Genomic DNA, 16,202 nt, shown 5'->3' on the forward strand with positions numbered 1-16,202 from the left:
CGAATCAGAAATATTTTAAGGAGGATTTCTGGCCAACACTGCTTGGCGGTAGAGCGGGCGGCTCACAGTCGGAAAGTCGAGAGTTCAAACCCTGGTTGGGCGGTTGATTTAACCCCATCATCCCTCCGTGGTCGATAAAATGAATGCCACTTTGCGGGCAAGCCAACAATGGTTGTAGTGGTTGTCCCATTGTAGTGGTTGTCCATCACAGGAATGTGGAATTTCCACCACTGGGTCAGGGGTTCAAAGAGGAGATTGATACACCACTTCACCACTCGTTGGAGCAGAAAATCACTGACTTTTTTTGTCCCGAAACAAATAATTAATTTTGTTCCGATACAAAAAACAGCACACTGGCTCAAGCCGGGGAGTCTCTGCCATTGGAACCGACACACGGCTATTAAGCAGCTTGCCACACACAAAAAAAAATGAGTCAGCGAATCTACAAAAACTTGCAGCTGCACAGTGATGACAGGCCAGGCATGCGGAGGCAAAGGCCTTGCTATATTTATTTGTATCGGGCCGGGAGCAGCCTTGCGTGGGAGGGCACGCGGCCCCCAGGACAAGTAGCCGGGCTTCTCACATCTTTCCCCCCCGAGACCCCAAAACAAACCGTGGGATCAGACGGATTAACGCGGCACCAGCTTTCGCAGCCGTGCCACGACCATTAGGCAAGCGCTGGGGCGCAAAACGCCACAGCGGCGGCGGCGGCGCTTGCGGTGTCGGCAGTGCGGCGCTGGGTCTCGATTCCCAGAAACGCTCCGCACGCCGACCTTTGTAACTGGCGTCGCATTCGCAGCCGAGGCCGCTCTGCACGATAATTCACAATCACGGAACTGGGTTTGTGGAACTGGGTTTCTGGGTTTCAGCTGCCGTGATTGCAACTGGGGCTCTCGGAGTTGATGGCTTCAGCACGGTCCAGCAATGACTCATTATGGAGACGCCCCACAGGTTCACGTCGCGAGAGCCGAGAACTCGCACAGACAGGGCTGCGATTAAATTGGGCTCTCGAGCACGGCGAGTTGATGGTGTCAGCCCGGTCACCAATGGCTGCAGAAAAAAAAAGTGGTTTTGCACTTAATTTGGCTAAATTCCAGCTCAGAGAAATAAAAAATAATCAGTTTGACTGTCAAGCGGCGAGCGTTACTCTCCGTGGCAACGTGGGTTGGGAAAGCGCTTACCCCGACCGTGTGGATCAGGGTGTCACTTGAAGCCATCTCAGAATTAGTTCTGCAATATCCACTTCCGCAGGGCATTTCTCCAACACGACGGTTGGCACTGATCTGCTTCAGTTCCGAACGGATTCGCCGTTTCAGGACACGCGCCGATAGCTAGATTGGGATAAAATCTTGGGGGGGTGGGTGGGGGCGAGGTGGGGTGGGGGGAGGGAAGTGATAAAGAAAACTATATCGGAAGCCAGCGCCCCCCCCCTTCCCCAACCTCCGCCCCCCATTCAAACTCAGAAATGACGTAACACACTATACATTAATCCTGGCAGGATGGGCAAGACAAGTTGTAAAAGGCTAATATGTTTCAACAATCAGGTCAGTCGGGAAAAGTTATTACTTTTATAAAATCATGACCATGTAATGGGAAAAAATTCAGTCCGTTCTTATATCTTGTTCTCTCGCTCCCGTGCCCTGCCCGGGGTCAACCCAACTTTGCAGCCAAAACAGCAAAATCAATGGGCAGATAATGGAGGTACTGAATTGCTGGCAGCTCATCTGCTTCCCCCCATGATTTATACCACTCTGTCTCTCCAACCGCCCCGCTGCAATTTCATTAATCGATTCTTCAGGAGGTTTACTAGAGAGCCTCATAAAAACGGCGGCGTAAAACACCACAGACCCCCAAAAAAAACGGCTGATTGCGGCGCGATTTGACGGCAGGCCGAACCGGGCCGAGCCAGGCCGGGCAGGGGAAAGGGCCCTAGCTAGATTGGCGAAGGGGCCGCCGGCATCTGCTAGTCCGAGTGGGGCTCCTCGCCACCGTTATCTCGGCGGGAAACGAGGGCAGGTGATAAAGTGCCAGCCTGGCTCCCGCCGCTCTTTGCCGCGCCGGCGGTGGCGGCTGCAGTCGACGGCGTGCTGCGCAAAACCGCGGTGATTATAGGTGGCTTGTTAATGCCGACGCGTGCTGTTTTGTTGTGGAGGAACCCGCTAATGGGCGAGCGAACTCGCTGGAGAAATATCCTCAACCACCTCCCCCCCCCCATTTGAAGAACCCTTCCCCTCTCTCCACACAGAGCCTTTACCGTCTCTTTGTTTCGGCGGCAGGGCTTGCGCCCCCCCCCCTGCCCTCCTTGCCAACTTCTCAATCTCCTCGCGAGCTCGAGTTGCCCTACCCCCACTGCTGCAGCGTCCCTCGCACAGACAGACAGACGCGGCCGAGTGTTGCCGAGTGTTTTACCTCGTTCGCCTGCCGCTGTAAAAACGCGTCGCCGGTGAGGTCAAGAAGGGCCTGTCAGAGGAATGTTTTTTCTAGGCGACCCCGAGATTTGTTTGTTGTTTTTTTTTGTCTTATCCCCCCCGCCCCGCCGGGTTCACGCAGAGTTCATCGAAGGATCGGGTAGAACACACACACACACAAAAAGGATCCCCCCAGCTTCAGCCATGCCTCCCACGGACAACGAAACCTGCTAATAGCCTCCGTTATCTTGTCCGTCCAGCTTTGGGTCCGGAACATCCACTGGGCCTTTTCTCTCGACAGGCCGCTGATGCCATTGTGCCCCGTGCGGCCCCCTGCGACCAGCCTCACTCCCCACCTCCAATCGCTAACATTTCTACAGCTGCCGAGCTCCCCCCTCCCCAAGCCCCCACCAACACCGCCCCCACGCAACCGACCGCCGGGCCAAGCCACCACCGCCCCCACCGCCCCCACCACCACTGCCCGGCCCAGCTACCATTTTGAAATTGCGATTTTCCCCGCAATTTGTTTCCCCCTCTGCCTAATTTGTCCGAAACTCGACGAAATTGCACCGGTGATGGTCACTTGCGGGTCGGGCTTCGGTGGGTCAATAGAATTTTCCCCGAGTCTCATTTCGAGCCATCTCACACACCCCCCCCTCCTCCCTCCATATATTGGTTATTTCTCGGGCACCATTAGAAACGTATCGTGCGTGGCGGGGATCGTGGTGGCAATGCTGATGATTCACAAAGGCGATGTTCACCCGACGTTGCCCCGAGCAAACGACAGGGGTCTGCGTGTGGCACGGCGAACGGAGACTTTTTTTTTCCCACGGCGATCGAAATTTGAGGATGGCAAAACGCCACAGGGCGATGATTTGACTATGGATATTGAAAATTGACAATCGGATTCATGGACATGCGTTCAGGTTATGTTTTAATGGTTTGCATTTTGCAATTACCTTTTCAACCAATATTATGATTCGAAAAAAGGATGTTGTTTTTTTTTTGGGGGGGGGGGGGTGGTTAGATCGTGTAGGTATAATATATTCATACATAATTTATTTTTAACTATAACCCTCCACCACCCAACCGAGCCAAACCAAATCAAGTTGTCTCATCGTGGGAAAACGTGCCAATTGTTGTTTTAGTTTTTCAGCAAACTGCCAGAATGTTGAAAATCCCAAGCAACACTGTCAAAATGTCGCGACAACTTAATTTCATTGGCTCTGTCGGGTATGTATGTACGTTGAACTTCTTTCGCACCGTACGTAGCCAATCGTGCTAACCGGAGGTGCTGGGGATGGACAACCAGCATATGGTTAAATACAAAAACTGAAATAATATTCACACAATCTACTCCAAAATAATTATGCATCATACACTATATTTGTTTAAAGAAATACTGGATTTCTAAGAATGTCAAATTATTTGTTTTGCTCACGAATATTATGCTAATCTGATAATGATAAATGATGCTGTAGCAATGTATGCCTGTGTACTAAGATACATAAATAGGCATATGGCTGTTCGTCCAAGTACAAAAAAACTAATATTTACTCCATCAGCACATGACCTTGCCAGACTTAGTGTTTATCCAGCAGCAATTGTTTAAAAAAGTAAACTCTCTATTTGGTTTAGACCTTTTGGGCCTCATCAATAGCTATAATGTTCGCCAATAATATAATCAGTACAAATATGCGTCAAGTCCCCATCTCAAAATGTAACTTTGCGATTAGTAGCTACTGCTACACTTGAGGGACAGAAAAATGAACAGATAAATGGGAGGACTTATGCAAGTTAGAGTCATCATGCAGTTGCTGTTAATAAAGAAAGTGGGGCTTGCACAGAATGTATCATGGCCAGAAGGGATGATGGCTGGTGGTTGGGTGCGTGCTTTACGAGATTTTATTTTCCTCGCCTGGTATGCAGGAGGTCGTCGGTTCAATCCCGACCTTGACGCCTGTATATTTGGAGTTTGTATGTTCTCCCCATGGTCGCGTGGATTTTTCTCCGGGTCATCAGGTTTTTCCCTCTACGTTTAGAAACATACGTTTAAATGATTTGGCTGCTATAAATGTATCCATGATAAGCCACTTCGTTCCGCTATCATTTGTGGGCAAGTCACTTCTGAAAAAGAACTATGTAGCTCAGTGGACCTTACCTGATAAAATAAAAAATATATTTTTCAGTTTAGGTTGAGACCAACACAGAGTGGCAGCCAAGGGAGGGAAACATTCCGGCAAAAATGTTCACTAGAAATCGAACAAAGAACTCAGCTCAGTGTGCAGGTGCTCGAATGGGTCACTACATCGCAAGGCCGTAAGAGATGGCGGTGGGCATGGTGAGGCCTTCACCCAGCGGTGGACTGATCATGGCCAATGGCGATGTTTTTTATTAGAAGTTTATTTAAGTGGCTGCTCAAAGGGAGTTTCTGCGGCGTAACCTCGGCGACAAGTCCCCGAGGTTACGGCGCTTTGACGAGCCACACTTTCCGGGCCCTCGCCGCTAAAAATCAACGCCGCCAAAAAAACAACTCGGGGACAATGACGACGGCGGCGCTCGACGGAGCCAAAAACCCGCGGGACACGCTCGGTATTTCGGAGGAATGGTCGCGGTAAATCCCGAGCCAGGAGAAACGCACGCCTGAAGACGCGATTGGCGCGTAAGCCTCACCCCCCCAACGTCCCGCCTCCGCAAGCCCCCGGGCCGATCGGCTCGCAGCTCGGCCGCTCCACCTGCTAAGCCGCGGCGGTATGGAGGCCGCGGCTAATCCGAACACGGTGATCGACAAAAACAATGGGATCAGATCCCTGAAGGCAGGTGAGAGCCTGCGTGATCCAGCCTGCGCCTAACCTTGATCTTCCAGCCCGCGTATGAACCCATGGACAACGGGATTAACTGTGGCCGTTTAGGGGGGGGGGGGGGGGGACGGCGAGGCGGCGGTGTCTATGGTGGATGTGGAGGCCGAAGACTGGGTGGAGGTGGGGGGGGGGGAACCAGGCGAGGGATGCGCCGACGAGACTGCGAGACAGCCGGGGGGGGGTTGGGGGGATGGTTGGCGGGTGAGGGGGAGCGCGGGCGGGTGGGGATTGTGTTAGAGAGCAGAGCGCGGGGCTGGAATTTTGAGGTTATTCTCGCCAGTTATTGGTGATCTCAGTGTCTTTACCACCGCACGCTGCCGGGATTATCCCCTCGGGGTTGTTGTTTTTTTTTTATCTTGCTTCGCATGAGCCAAGCGTGTTTAGAGACAGCGCGGCGGAGCTGCCGAGGCATCGCGTGTCGGAATATGTCGGTGCGCGACAGCGTCGGAGCCGTTCAGGCGTTGGCAGCCGGAGCAATTCCCGTGGCACAGAAGCCGGTGGTCACTTTCCTGGGCGAGTTTAACAAAAGCCTGCGGCACGACGAGCGTGCCCAGGAGGCCAACCCCTTCGCGCCCGTGTCTCGCTCGGCATCCAGCAACACGGACACCGTCGTCCGTAGGGTCATCTCCGACGACTTGTGCACAGCGGTGAAATATGTATTCATAAAAACCAAGAGAGAATCGTGCATTGCTGGCAAGCAAAAGAAAAACGCCAGCAACGTACCAAAACCGGAGACTCTCACGGGTTAAAAAAATTAACCCGTAAAAACAAAGTTTTTCACTATAAATCCTTTATATGCGTGGCGGCTAGAGTCCTCTCGTCCTCTGGCTTGAGATGGCTGCCACCTATGGGTCAGATGATTGCCTGCCACCATTAAGCAATTGGTAATTAAATATTAAAAAAAAATTCCTAAAAAGTGTAAAATTTCGGAAAAAAATTTTCACGAAAATAAATTGTCACGCACAACGAGTCTGTGTGCAAAATGTCAGCTCGATTGGATCACGGGAAGTGGGTTAAAAAACGACCGAAAGATTTGCACGGTCGTAAGCGCGCAAGCAAGCAAGCAAGTGAACTTAATATAAAGGATTTAAAAACAAGACTCTTACGGATTAAAAGCATATTGTCCACATAGCCCTGGTGCTGACAGCGTAAATGGCTTGCAAGAGTTGGGGGCTTCCATTATGTCATCAATTAAGTTTGTATCTGCAGCTTCCAGTAGCCAAGAGCAGGGGTCTTGGCATCCATTGCGATGCCTGGACTTGCAAACCTCTGTCGTACAATCATTGGAAGGAAAATATTTCAAAATAACAGCAGAGGGAGGAACTACATGTACATGGATTGTCTTGAGTAGTCTATTATTATTATTCTTACACAACTGAGAAAAAAAACCTCCAGGACTAATAAATGTCCCGGGAAGATGTATGGATTTCCCCAACACAGCAGGTGCCTGCACAAGAAGCGGATGATCCTGATTAAAACCAGGATCGGTGGCAGCCCCAGCAATGCCGTGAGACAGCCATCGGGCCTACAAGGGCTTGGCAAACCCTTCTCTCCCTAAACCCAGAAAGGAGACTCTCACATTTCAGGTGGCTCTATCCCTCGACGGTTCCAATTCCGAGTTGGCCAGCGCAGCGCACGGACTCGGTGTAAACCCAGACTAAGGCACCCCGCCGGCGCTGCGCGTCTCTCTCGCCGTCGACCTCAATCTCAATCCTTCGCTCCCTCTCACAGAGGTGACTTAAAGCGGGCAAGGCCGACGCAAAGCCACGCTGGGCCTGCCGAGTCGTGAGCAAAATCGCCGTGGTGTCGCCGGCGGGAGGCTTCTAAATGGCAGAGTGACATCTGGGAATGCGAGCCTCCGAAGCCCGAGGCCTACCATACTCGTGGTAAGGTCACCGGCAGGTATGAGACCCGACCGGTTTCAAATGTCCAGGTGGAGCTTTCCGTACGATCGGCCTTCAGGTGTGTTGTGTCTACCCTATGAAATTCCATCTCGGGCAGCTTAGCACCACCGTTATTAGTTTTAGGGCGAAAACTATTCAAAACGCTTTAAGTGAGGATTTTCCAGCGGCACATTGTTTTTTGGGGCAAGATACCCTTGAGCAAAAAAAGGTCGGCTGCTGGTCTTAAGGGGGAACAATGCAGGAGCCCTGCAAGGGCAAAACGCAGTTTGCAGGTAACCCTAGCAGCTGCGCAGGCATTGGCAGAGAGTTATTTTAATTAAAACTAAATGCATGTTCCTTTTCTGTCAGGCCAACTCCCCTGAATGAGACGCACAAACGGGATTTAAGCTTTTGTTTCACTGTAGCGCAAGAATTCGGTTCAAGTCGATGCGGTGGTTCTTGTTATAAATTTAAAGAAAAGAAGAAGAGAAAATCCAAACAAAAAAGTTAATTTATTTAAGTCTTTTTTTTTTCTCGTTGAGCGGCACTGAAGGAGCTTTTTGAGAAGGGGGGGGGGCGGCGGGGAGTGTTGGGAGTGGCGCTCGATCGGAACGGTGGCGCAGCAAGTCAGCTGCCTGACAAGTGTGCAACCGGTCACCACTTCCAATAACCACACGAACAAAACCCATCGCGTTTCACTCATGATCATGATGATGACGATGAAAAAATTCCAGCTCTGACAGTTGCAGCATCTCCGTGTGATTGTCACGCAATGTAAGGTACAAAACAAATCTGACCCTAGTGGTGAAGGCGGGGAGCATAGAAGTGCAGTACAACAATGGAGTTTGCTACAGTGCCCCTCTGACACCCACTACGATGTCCCCGCAAGCCCTATGACAACCTGTTTGTGCGTGGTGGTTGGCAGGGCTTACTTTCTGACTGAATATTGTACGGATCGCTGGTAGACTTGAGTATGTGGCACAGAACTACTGGTAGTAGTATCCATAACACCAGTTGGAGGTTTACTGGATGTGGTGTGCCGGGTGTGGAAATATTTTCTGGGTCGCAGGATGAAATGGTCACCCATCCAAGCACTATCCAGGATCAAACCTGCTCAGCTTCCGAGATCATGTGCATTCAAGTTGTCGTACAACAAAGGCCATAAGCTGTGTGCGTGCATGTGCGTGCATGTGCGTGCATGTGCGTGCATGTGCGTGCATGTGCGTGCATGTGCGTGCATGTGCGTGCATGTGCATGCGCGTGCATGTGCGTGCGTGCATGTGCGTGCATGTGCGTGCATGTGCGTGCATGTGCATGCGTGCATGTGCGTACGTTTTGCACGGCACAACGGACCTTGCTCGCTGCTGTTGTCGCCGCTCTGCGAGGCGAGGCCGCCACTCGAGGGCCCCGGAGTTCCGCCGGAGTGCGTGGAGAGGACGTCATCGTGGTCCCGGTTCCACGATTGCATCTGCGGGAGCGTGGGGATGGCAGAGGAGCGAGCGGAGGGGGGCGTTAGGGCGCGTACGCGTCCTCCGAGCTCCATTGCTGCAGGTCGGTCGACTGCTCGGATTTTCTTTGTCCACGAGCTTATATTATTTTCTTACATCCACTGTTATGTCATTTGTATATCTAGGGACTTGCATAGAGACCCATACACATACATAGACTTATAGAGAGATCCATAGACTTAAGGAGCTTCTCCTTAGCCGCAAGTTCCAATATTGAATGGAGTCAGCTGGTCAGATTTGTATCTCTCCGTGAGCGTCGATTCTGTCCCTCTTCTCTAGTCCGCATATTTCATTCCGAAACTTCCTCATATCTCACCCTGGGTCTCTCCTCCTTTTGCCCCCCCACCCGTCCCCCGTGACATACTTCACCGTGCTGGTCACTGCGTATCAGTGAAGCGGATGGTCGGTGAAGTGAGCGACTGGGACTAGTTCAGATATCACTCGCCGCTGACGTTAGCTTGAATCGGGAATCAAAACTGAGGTCGTCACCCGGGGAACATTGGGCAGCACGTGAACAATAGCACCACCACTCCCGCCATACACAATGAACTCGATTTTAAATCATAAAAGATTGTTCTTTTTTGTGTTAAACTCTTGGGAAAATATGGAGAACTATTTAAGTGGGTTTGTGATTTTTTTGTTGTTGTAATAGGCCTTATTTTTAACACCATTTCCACTCGTTGGATAGAACCCCCCTTTAGTTTTGTATCCTTTCAAATCTCTTTCCTTGCAGCCTTTCAGACTGATCTCATTAAAATTAATTCCTCAAATATGCCAATGTAAAACATTCAATCAAATTATCTCGCAATTAGGAGCAGACAACACTGGCGTAATTGGCGCGTCTCGTTTAACCTTTGGCACGCGGGCGAGAAACCATTTAGGAGCTGAAGGATTCCAGTGCAAATTTGATGTTACTCGCTAAACAATTTGAGCAATTTAACAACGAAAAAAATAAACAAGGAGCGAGTAACCAGATGAATACATTGATGTCACATTACTTAGACGACCCCGCCCCCCGTCCTCCCCCACCCCCCCCCCCCAACAACACTTCTCCCGTCATAGCCCACCACGGAGCGAGCGCGTTTCGTAATTAGAAGTGGGAAGAAGAGATGATACACGGTATTGTGCCGGTGTTAATGGTATACAAACAATCTCTCCCCGGATCACACCCCTCTCCAATACCCAGATGTGAATGCCCTCGCCCCAACACCTCCGTTTCCACCAACTGAGTGCACACGAGTGGCACGGGGAAAGTGTTTTTGTAACAACACAACAAGGACAAAGATCCCCCGTGTAGCCTTCACAGACTGTTGGGGCAGGTGCTGTTAGCGAGCACCTATGAAGGCCGGCACGGCACACGACGGAGTGGGTGGCCAGCACCACATAAGGCCGCCTTTGTCTCCCCAGTGGCGATGTTTACACATCGCACCAGGTACTCATTTGAGGCTGAGTCGACCTAGGGGAGGCCCAGGACCGGTTCAGATAATCGTCACTCGTGTTGACCGGGAGCAGGAATCGAACTCGGGTCGCTGGGTTCGGAGCGCAAGCGTGCTAACCGCTGCACAAGGTTTCACGCACACCACACACAAAACAAAGACATAGACATACACACACATAGAGACACTACACGACAAAGATCCCCCGTAAAGCCTTAACAGACTGTTGGGGCAGGTGCTGTTCGCGAGCACCTATGAAGGCCGGCACGGCACACGAGGGAGTGGGTGGCCAGCACCACCCCCGGCCGCCTTTGTCTCCCTAGAGTGGCGATGCTTACATACAGCACCAGACGCACACACACACACAGACACACACACACAGACACACAGACACACACACCGACACACACACAGACACACACACACAGACACACCGACACACACACAGACACACACACCGACACACACACACACACGGCGCACACACACAGAGACACACACACAGACACACACAGAGACACACACACAGACACACACACACACACAGACACACACACACACGGCGCACACACACACAGACACACACGGCGCACACACACACAGACACACACAGACACACACACACACGGCGCACACACACACAGACACACACACAGACACACACACACACAGACACACACAGACACACACACAGACACACACACACACAGACACACACACAGACACACACACACAGACACACACACACAGACACACACACACACAGACACACAGACACACACAGACACACACACAGACACACACACACACGGCGCACACGCAACAGACACCGTGATCGCCGCCGACGTTCTCCATCAGCTCGCGATCATCATTCGCGCTTTCGAAACTTGCCAAAACACAACGGGAAGCACTCGGATGTGCTCGCGCAAGGATTTGCTTTGGCAGTGGTGCAGAAGCGCAGTGCACAACAACAACAACAAATCAATACATTCGTCAATACCACTGTGATCTTAAACATATATAGGAATAATAGGCGACGTTTTGGGTCATGGCCCTTCTTTATGACATTATTACATGAAAGTAGAATTTACAGCCCTTTGTCAGTCCATTTCTGTGCAAAGGCTTCTCCGTGCCGTGCCACTAATGGCGGTTGTTTGACCATACTTCACCGCACTGGTGAGTGCGGACTGACAAAGGGGTCAAAGGCGGCCTGATTTTAGGCGTACCCCGGGGGGGGGGGGGGGGGGGAATCGAACTCGGTCTCTCCGAGTTCACAGCGCAGAGCGCTAAACCATCGCACCGCCACTCCACAAATAGAGGACAATACCCGACATGGAAAATACAACGGCGACGATCGGCGACAGTTCGGCTAAGGCGCGCCGCACCGCGGAGCGGGACACGTGTGCCGGCGGCGCGCTGTTGCGGAGTTTTTAAAATTTACACGCTCGGTCCTCGCCGCTCGTTTGACATTTGCTCCCCTTAGTGACCGCATCACTCACAGCGGCGAGGCCTGCCCCGACACCGCGCAGCCATCCGTCTCTCTCTCGCTCGCTCACTCTACGCGGCAGCAGCAGCAGCAGCATCTTCAGGCCCACTTCGAGAATCAAAGCGTTTCCTGCCAACGGCCGCCGCTGACAATTAAATTATTAAAACCGTTAAGCCGGAGTGGTTTTCTGCTCAATTGAGCGCGGGTGCGGCGCCCATCTCCCGCTTGCGGCCCCTCAAGCAGTGGTGGACATTCGACATTCCTATGGCAGGGGTGAAGTCTTTTTGCGTAGATCACAACCCCTGTTGACACCGCTACAAAAGTGGTGGTTACCGAATTCTCCGGATCATAAGACGCACCCCGAAAAAAACCTGTGCTCGGTTTCAATCGAGTTAAACAACATCCGGTCACAGACACACACACACATCTGCCGGATCATAAAACGAATCTCACAATTTCTGATTTAAAATATATATAGGGGGCAAAGGGTGCGTTGTTCTCCACAGAATAGTCTTCACTTGACCAATCTCGGAGGGATGAATGACGGAGGTGACCCCCGCGACAGGGATTCGATCTCGTAACCTTAACCTTCCTACAACGAGTCTGTCGCACTCAAATGCTGCGCTCAAAGCAACCGAATCATTAAGCCACGCGCTCTGCGTTTAATTCACACTGCGGGGCGACTGCAAACACGGAGTCATGATTGACCTCGGAGTCCAAAACAAATTTCGCCTGCCGATACCTGTCGCCAAGACGGGTTTAACCAGATCGGTGGAGCATAACCTCAACCTGCCCCCTTAAACCGGTGACTGAGAACCTTTGACAGCGCGACCCCAGGCAAGCGGGGACATCGGGGTGGGTGCCCAGAGGGGGTCACGACCCCGGGCTTACGAGCAGCTGCCTTAAACGCGAGCCTCGAGTGGCGACGGGAGCCGTGTACGATATAAATATATATTTTTTTGTAAACGCCCAAAAATTCACGCTTGCCGATCAAACGCTGCGATGCGCCGCGGTCGAACAAGCGAGAGCCGTCGCCGCTTGGAGCCGGCGCGATCACTCGGTGAAGTCGATTCTTGTTGTTGTTGTCATCGACTGCTCGGGTGCGAGATGTTAACCGCTTCGCCTGGTATGCGGGAGGTCGTGGGTTCGATCCAGACTCTTACACCTGTATATTTGGCCTTTGAATGTTCTCTCCGGGTCTTCCGGATTTTACCGGCACTTTTAGAATCAACATCAGGCGTTTAGAATATTTGGCTGCTATAAATTTCCACGTGACAAGCCACTTCGTTGAGCCATCATTTGTGACCAGGTTGATTCTGAAAATGAGCTACGTAGCTCAGTGGGCCTTACTTCCTGCCTCCCAAAGGGCGGGGAAGCGTAGATGTGATGCTGTGGAAGCAGAGTCCAACAATGTGATTTGCTCCATGGTATTCTGCTGACCGCAATGCAGCATCCGCAGCAGCCTATAACGACTTGTTTTGTGCACGGTGGCTAACCATCCATGCACTGTCCAGGCTCGAAACCCCTCCTGCTTAGCTTCTTAGATCCGACGCGAGTGATCGGGGTGTATTTGGGCGACCATGCCAGTTACCCCCCTGAATTGTGACAATTCATTCATTCGCGTGGACAGGGGGAATCATTTAATTTCAACCAGTTATGGAAAGGAATAAAAAAAAAATCCAAAAGATTAATAAAAAAAATACCCACTACGTTTTCATCTGTAATCAGCACACAATCTGCGTGAACGTTAATAAACATGCATTTTAACTGTACTCGAATTCCTTATGCATTGCCGTGCAGCATTGTGGGCGAAGGCATATACCTAACTGCATAATCTGAACTCCAACTCCGTTCTGTCTCCACATACAAATATGTTTTAAGGCCATCAGCCTGTTGGCTTTCTCTCGTGGTCTTATCAAGCAGCGGGCATTTGTTCAAACCAGCACAACTCTGGATTGAGTGTCAACCTTCTGGGTCTCATCAGCAGAGACGGAGCTTATTAAACAAAATGCTGCTGGGGTTACCAGATGTTATTGGCAAGAGTACTCCATATAAACTACGGGGAGACCCACCCATTCGACGGGGAATCTCTATAAACACATCTTTTCTTACTCGGGTTACTGCCAGAAAACGTAACGCTTGCCTCCCTCAGTCTCTGCATGGGGGCCCTGCTGCAAAAACGCCCAGCCACTTAATTACCACCAGCGACGAACTCCAGCGCAAAACGGACATGTGGTGGGGCAGCACTTGAATCGCGAGTCCTGCCACTGTGTGTTTTCTTTTTTATAGGAATATATTTTTACGTCTCGTGGCCGGCTTATTGGCGTTGCAGCAAGCAAAGCTACGAGAGCAATAACTCTCCCCCTCCTCCCTATCTCTTTTTGTTGTTGGTCTGCTCTTCCTTAATTGAACGAGCCCTAATGACGGCTGTGCCATGCCGGCTTAATAATAGTCGGGGCCTCCGTGCAAGAACGGACTTGCCCGCACCACCGTTCGGCCCAGGTACATTTCCCATGACAATGAATGAGCTGGGGGGCACGAGCCAGAGAAAATTGCAGTCTCAATCCACAGATGACAAGGGAAGGGGCGGTGGACGTGGGGCAGGGGGGGGGGGAACGTGGGGGTGGCGGGGAGGGGGGTAGCTTGCGTTGGGAGGCAGCCAGAACACAGAGAGCCCGAGCAAGCAAAAGAGGCGTAGAGAGAGAGACGGAGCGATAGAGAGGGAGAGAAGGCGTAATAATGCAGGGGACACAGCGTGGACCGCACTGCCAGCCGACTGGGGACGCGTTCCCAGAGGAGCCACGGGGCCTATTTGCCGGTCCAGAGATGCATAAGCTGATAATGTACGATGTAATTAATCTGAAAGCCAGAAACAATATGGCTAGGGCTTGCTGGGGCTGTCACCAGAGAGCCATGATCTACAGACTTCATTTACCTGCCAGTCCCGGGTCCACAACTCATTAATGCACCCACGGTGCCAGTTGTTACTCAACGGAGATGCGGCGCAGCAGATTAAACGCCATCATAAACCGCGGACGTTCCCAGCCCCACCGACGCAATGAGTGAATAGCCGAGACTTTCCCAATTGTTGACAAACTCGGGAAGAAATAAAGGGGCCGCATTTGCGACGCGCAAAAAAAACAAGAATTGCCTTCCCCCAAACGAACGCATAATAATGCAGTTTGGCAGCGGCTAAATGCGAACTAGGGTCGAGCAACTGTTCAAGCAGCCACCCCCCGCCTCCACCTTCTCCCCCTGCCAAGTAATGGCAATAGCAGCGAGGCGACATTGTTTATGTAAGGCACGGAGAGATGCTTGGGATTGCATTGAGTCACAGGCAGAAAGGGAAACGCACAGATTGTAGAATGTACACAAGATCAAGATGTCACGACCGACCTTTGAGGAAAGTCGTCCTTGGAAAGGATGATGGCCCGCAGTGGCCGAGACGCGACGCGAGATGACGACAAAGTGGCAGCCCAAAAGAGGGAACACTCGAAACTATTTTTTATTTTATTTTACCAGTTAAGGCCCACTGAGCTAGTGTATGAAGCTATTTTTCAGAAGCGACCTGGCTATCACAAATGATAGCTCAAAAAAGTGGCGGCTTCGAAATGTGGAGGAGAAAACCGGAGGACACGGAGAAAAATCCACACGACCACGGGTTGAGAGACTCCAAATATACAGCAGCAGGCGCCAGGGTCAGGCTCGAACCCACGACCTCCTGCACACCAGGCGAGGTAGTTAACATCTCGCCACCACGACCATCGCAGTGATGGAGCGATGACATCAGCTCGTGTGCCAGGCGACGGATGGATCGTTGCTTCGCAGGGCGAGATGGCTTGGGGGAGAGGAGGCCTTCACGCAGCAGTGGACAGATCATTACTGTTCACGGGCGTGACGACGATTGCTGGCGTATTCAGAACACGGTGTGAGCGGAAGAGCTCCTCTGTGCCCAGTGACCTAAAGAAGATTTTAGTTTCCTTTTGCTTGCTTTATTTATTTACTTGCATATTCGCACGGACGGAGGATGCCAGCCATAGTGCGCACCCCCCCGTCCCCCCCGCTCTCCCATCCCTTGCAGAATAATCAAGCCATCCCGGGAATGGTTTGATCCTCCTTAATTTAGCGTGAAGAGATTTTGCCTCGTGAGCTTCCACCGGGCCCATCCTCTCCTGCCAGGCCTCGGTGCCCCACATTTCTCCCCCCCCCCCCCCGCTCAGAGTGGCGAAAACAGCGTTCCATTCCAGAAATGAAACGGACTCGAATGAGTTTGAAGGAGGTTTCTGATGGAACTGGAGGGAAAATGGGTTCTGGGGGGGGGGGGGGGAGAAAACCCCCACTCCCAACCTCAACGCCGCCACCACGTACCAACAACGTACTTATCATTTTAAGCACTATACATATTACATGGGGTATTTACGCTCTTGGCATTTGTGCTATGAATTATGAATATGTGAACGCACGTTTGCATGCACTGTATGTATGTGTTATGTATAACGCACGCACTGCATTATGCATGCAGTGCGTGCGCGAGTAGATGTGCGGCGTCAGCGTGCATGTTGTGGCATAAGGTGTGCATTAAATAAATACAGTATAGATATACTGTGCCGTTAACGCACG

The 16,202-nt window shown here is 51.5% G+C and overlaps 1 protein-coding gene across 1 annotated transcript in view; it reads right to left on the reverse strand.

Moving 5' to 3' along the window:
• LOC144944054 (homeobox protein Meis1) overlaps window positions 1-16,202 on the reverse strand; it is a 96,400-nt gene that overhangs the window by 56,178 nt on the left and 24,020 nt on the right. The window contains exon 7 of the mRNA XM_078872093.1: window positions 8,506-8,620. Within this exon, the coding sequence (XP_078728219.1) occupies window positions 8,506-8,620 (115 nt within the window). The remainder of the gene's footprint in view (window positions 1-8,505; window positions 8,621-16,202) is intronic.

This window comes from Lampetra fluviatilis, chromosome 33, assembly GCF_964198595.1.
Source record: "Lampetra fluviatilis chromosome 33, kcLamFluv1.1, whole genome shotgun sequence".
In the NCBI taxonomy this organism is placed as follows: Eukaryota; Metazoa; Chordata; class Hyperoartia; order Petromyzontiformes; family Petromyzontidae; genus Lampetra; species Lampetra fluviatilis.